Source organism: Phyllostomus hastatus, unplaced genomic scaffold, assembly GCF_019186645.2.
Source record: "Phyllostomus hastatus isolate PE091 unplaced genomic scaffold, TTU_PhHast_1.1 phas_scaffold_193, whole genome shotgun sequence".
NCBI classification, from domain to species: Eukaryota; Metazoa; Chordata; class Mammalia; order Chiroptera; family Phyllostomidae; genus Phyllostomus; species Phyllostomus hastatus.
Window position 1 is genome coordinate 4,256,538 of NW_025334015.1, and position 5,626 is coordinate 4,262,163.

A 5,626-nucleotide genomic window follows, 5' to 3' on the forward strand; every position below is an offset into this window, starting at 1 on the left:
ACAAAACATTGACAGCTTGAACCCAGAATCATCCTCTGGCTATACTGAGAAATGAAAAGCCATGTCCAAATTTTCTCATCAGGTATCAGACCAAACTGTACCCTCCATGGATTCCTGAGCTTCCCTTTTCACATTCTCACTCACCTGTTGAACTGTTCCCAGGTCAAAGGCCAAGAGATGGGGTTTGTGGGTGACAACAGTACACCAATATTTTTGTTTCATTCATAAGAAACCTGCCCCAAATCCCTGCTACAAGACCTTCTCCTCATAGAATTTCATTTTTATGGTGCTACTGAAAACCATTGGGATGCACTTCACCCATGTTTCAACAACCTCTGGACCAATACAATGAAGGTTTACACAATTCAGGCATTTGATGAAACAATCAAAGCAGCCAAGATAAAGAAGTGTCTGAGTGAAGGGAAAAAGAAACAGAGAAGAGGGTGTAGGTGGGTGAACAAAATGAAGATTGAGAAGTACAAGGTTCAGGTCCTCCTGCCTACTGTGGAAAAACCCTTTCTTCCTTCATCAGCAACATGATACCTCAAGAGAGCACAGGTTCAATCATCAGGAAACCATCGCTAGTGTCTTCATTTTGCCATCACCGCTTATGTATACTATGACAAGTAACTTTACCTCTTTGAATCTTTCCCTACATTGTGAAATATAGACAAGAGTAACAACACCTGCAATCCTGATTTCAAAGACATTTCTGACAACCACATAAAAATATTTTATAAGTCACAAGGTGGAATTAAAGTGTAAGCCACTGTTCTCTCTCTATGACTGCTAAGGAAGAAAGCCCAGTTGATGTAGGACTTTCCTCAGAGAGGATTTTACCTCCTTATTCCTGAGGCTGTAGATAAAGGGATTCAGGATGGGAGTGACCAGGTTATTCAGGACCTGAACAGTTGCATCCAGCCATGGACTTTGGGTTGGCCTCATGTAGATGAGCACCACTGGCATGTACAAAAGTAGGACAACTGTGAGGTGGGCACTGCAGGTGGAGAACGCACGACGTCGGCCCTCTGCAGAGCGGATCTGCAAGATGGAGTAGACAATGTGACTATAGGAGGTGCAGATGAGAAGAAAGCAGCTGAGAGGCATGAGACCCACACTGATGAACCCCACCATCTCCAGGGCTGAGGTATCTGCACAAGCCAGCTTCAGCATCACAGGGATGTCACAGAAGAAATAGTCCACCTCATTGGGGCCACAGTAGGGCAACTGAAAGGTGAGAGTGGTCAGGAAGGTGGCCTGAATACAGCCAAAAAATGAGGTACCCATGGCCAGGACGGCACACACTCTGTGGCTCATGATGACCTTGTAGTGTAGAGGATGGCATATGGCAACAAAGTGGTCATACGCCATCACTGTGCATCGGAAACACTCGGTACAGCCCAGGAAATGGTAGAAGAAGAGCTGGGATGCACAACCTGCATAGGAGATGGCTCGGCTATGCCCTGAGAGGTAGAAGAGCATCTTGGGGGAACTCACAGAAGGGAAGAATATGTCACACACAGACAGTTTACACAAGAAGAAGTACATGGGTGTGTGAAGTTGGGTGGAGGAGACGATTGCCAGTAGAATGAGCAGGTTTCCCACAAGGGTGAAGATGTAGAAGGACAAAAACAGAACAAAGAGCTCAGTCTCCAGGTCCTCTGTGTGAGGGATGCCCAGCAGGATAAACTCGGTCACAACAGAGGCATTGCTCATGGCTCTGATGAGGTCAGACTTTCCAAAAAGACTCAAGACACCAAAGTCTGAACACCAGTATTGAAGTATCAAGCTCTTTGCTGCAGAAGACTTGGCTGTGTTTTCAACAAGCCACAACCAGCCCACTTATGAATGGCAACATCTGTATTAAAAAAATCAGTCACTTAGAAATACTTATTTGGAAAGTACAGTCTATTCAACTCCTAGAAGAAATGCTTTTGTGGAAGCAGGTGATCGTCTTCAATGACAAGTTCAGAAATTTAAGAGTATATTCAAACCATTCTTATGTTAAGTTTAAAAAACTTTCTCCAGTTGTTTAACTCATGCATTTACTTTCTTTACACAAATTTATGTTTTGAACTCTCACATTATCTTTGAGTAACAAATTCACACTTTTTACTACTCTGAAAAACATCAGGAGAAAACATCACATTAGATATCAGAACAGTTAATTTAAGTCCATATTTTGCCACATATTAGCCATACTAGTTTAAGTAACTTAGGCAATATTTTTTCATAGACATAGTTCCATTCTCTACAGAATAAAAACCATAATGATTATAACAACGAGAACTTCAACACCTAAAACACCCTAGTACCGTAGTAAAGTTTATGAAATGTCTGAAATTTGGCAAAATCATAAATCCCAAAGAAAACTGTTTCCTTCCTTTATGTATCGAAAATTTATCTCTTTAAGTGCCTTTCTTTAATGTACCATGCACCTATCTACAAATAAATGTCTCATTAAACAACATTGCTGGGTAGACTTAGATCATACCCTTTTCAAACTCCATCCTTCTGGACTTGGGAGGCCTCATATCCCCAAATCCCTCAGGAGCTGCTGCTCTGGTTCTTCTGCTCTTTTCAACCTTCTCTAAGTGGACTTGAGGACACTCTGAAATGCTAAGCAAAAACAAATAATGTAGCATCAAGGAAAACATCAAATTCATGATACTATGATGAAGAAAGGAATATAGTGACCCATATAGCAGAAAGGCAAAGAACAGCTCTGATGAGGAAGGTTAAACAAGCCAAGAGCAGGACATAGTGTCAGAAGACACAGAGACCTCCTTCTCTCATAATGCAGGATAATTCTAACACTAATACTAACACTAATGTAATACTAACACTAACATTAACAAGACATAGTGTATGCCTACATATGCATTCCATTTAATGAATATTTACTGTGTTCTGAGGAGTGGGCTTAACACTTTAAAACTATGATTAATTTTTCAAATAAACCTATAAGAAAAAACTATCATTACTATGTGCATCTACAGATCAGGAATCTGAAACTTGGAAAAATTAAACAAGTTGCCCAAATTTACAAAGCAAGCATGTAACAGATCCAAGGCTCAAACCATTTTTGCACCATTGCCCATACCCTTAGCCATGAAGAGAGCTTTCCTATATGGCCTCTGCTTTTTGAAGGGAACCCTTTCCATTCTCAGGCACTGTCCTTTTCCAGATGAGTTCACATCATCATTTTATGCTGAGGTGGGAAAGCATTCTTGTTTTACCTCTTGCTGGTCACTTCCAGTCCTGACTTTAGACCACATCCAGTTAGCATCTAATTTAGCTTAAAAGATCAGACAGCAGGCTTATGCCTTAACTTTGACACTATACCTTAATGGTGACTCCAATATAGGAGCTTTGAAGTTATAGAGACCCATTCACCACGGGAATTCAAATCATTAACTGTGGCAAGTGCCACTTAAAAAATATACCTAAAGAGAATGGCCACACCAAAATGAGTGACTCACATACCACCCTCGAACTGAGCAAGAGTGAAGCTGGCAAGGAGAGAAAAAGTGACATTATGGGGGGAGAAATGAGGCTGACAACTTGCTTCTCATTACTCATTTTAGCCAAACCTGAGTATCATCTCTGAGCCATGCACATTTCTGTGAGATCTGGATCACCTCTCCCTGGTTGGCAAACACCTAGAATCAGACACCATGATAATGTATGATTCCACAATCCTGTTGTATTTTTAAATCTGTTTTAGAAAAAAGAAACCCACAGGGACCAGAAATGACCATGTGTGAGGCCTTTCACATGTGAGGAGAAGAAGCTCACAGTGAGACATGGGCAGCAGTTTCAACACTCACACAGTCCACTGAGAGCACAGTCAGGCTTTCCACGAGGCTATCACAAGACCCAACATTAGATGTTTCTGAGCAGAGCCTGAAGTGCTCCACCAAAGGCACCTCTGTTCTCCTCCTTATAAAGAATTCAGTCTCCTAGGATTTGTTCAACAGAGACCTAGGCACACTCATTCTCCCTGGATTGCCGCCTTGGAGGGCTTTTCAGTAGCCCTTAGGCCCTGCTTTGGATTCACTGATGGCTCTGAGGGAGCAATTAGTTGTTCAGACTAATTTATCATCTAGTTATAAAGCAAGAGCAATGAGATCATCAGAAAGGAATGCTGTAAAGTGGGAAATGTCTCTCCAAGATTGTTTGCATAGCAGAAAGAGCTGTAATTCTAAACTTTCATCATCTTCATTGCTACCCCCTATTTTGATTCATTGGTTTTTGGGGTTGTTTTATATGTTCAAGCCTTCACTTGGGATAATATGTATCTCACTGCTTTTGAAATTATCTATATATCCATATGACTCTACAGCTATCTCTAATGAATATCACTATTAAAGACAGAAACCTAAACAGTTAGTAAGTATTAATTATGATCAACTCTTATTATGTGCCTCTGAAGTCATTTTTTAAAGAGAAGGAGTCACATACTAGGCACATTCATAGGGTTAAGAAGCTGTGAAGTGACCTCAAAAGAAAAATATTGACAAAATATTTAATAATTAGTTAGTTATTTACTGTGAGCCAGAGGTGTCAAACTCGTTTTCATGTGGGACACATCAGCCTTATGGTTGTCTTCAAATACCCAGATTGTTTATCACTGCATAAGTGTAACTGTGAATGTAACTTAACCAGTCCTTAACTGTTAATGAGTTGAAATTACATTGGGCCCTTTTAAAGGCAACCACAAGGCTCATATGGCGCCAGTGAAAATGAGTTTGACACCCCAGCTATAAGCACTTACCATGTTCTTAGTATTTTGATAAATTTCAAAATTATTAGTTTTAATCTCCTAAAGAAATTTTATAAAGTAGGTGGTATTATTTTACAAAAAAAAAGTGAAAAACAGATTAGATAACTTGATGATGACATAACCTGAAAGTGACTGAACTGAGACTCTTTAACTTCAAAACCAATGCTTTTAAGCTTTATCTTGTAAATTCCAGAGATTTGGTTTTATATTCAAAAAGTAAGAGAGATATATCATGGTCTTCAAATGCCCGAAGGGCTGCTAGAAACTTGATAAGCACTATTCTGTGTGGTACCTCAGGAACTATGGACAGACATGGTAGAAAGACATTTATTTTCAATGTAGACACAAAGTGTTTAATTTTTAGATGTACATCTAAATGGATATCAATGAAATAAACAACCCTGCAAAGTACTAGCTCTTTGTCACTGGAAATGAGCCAGTGATCATTTACTGTGTTCACGAAGTGGAAGAATTAACTTTGTTAAAGTGTCCACACTGCCCAAAGCAACTAATAGATTGAATGCAACCATTAAAAATACCAATGACATATTTCACAGATATAGAACAAACATTTAAAAAAATTACATAGAACCAAATATGACCCCAAATACCACAGTAATTTTGAGGAAGAAGAGGAAAGTAGGGAGGATCACAATACTGATATCAAAGTATATTACAAGGCCACTGTAATCAAAACAGTCTGGTGCTCGAATAACAACAGACATATAGATCAGTGGAACAGAACAGAGAGCCCAGAAATAAACGTGTATCTGTGGTCAATTAATTTACAACAAAGGGGACAGAAGCATAAAAAGGAGTAAAAATAGCCTCTTCAACAAA

The 5,626-nt window shown here is 39.6% G+C and overlaps 1 protein-coding gene across 1 annotated transcript; it reads right to left on the bottom strand.

Moving 5' to 3' along the window:
• Positions 1-789: 789 nt before the first annotated feature.
• Positions 790-1,716, bottom strand: LOC123832591 (olfactory receptor 149-like). Its single transcript, XM_045860327.1, has one exon. The coding sequence runs from the start codon at positions 1,714-1,716 to the stop codon at positions 790-792; it is 927 nt and encodes a 308-aa protein (XP_045716283.1).
• Between the last annotated feature and the right edge of the window lie 3,910 nt (positions 1,717-5,626).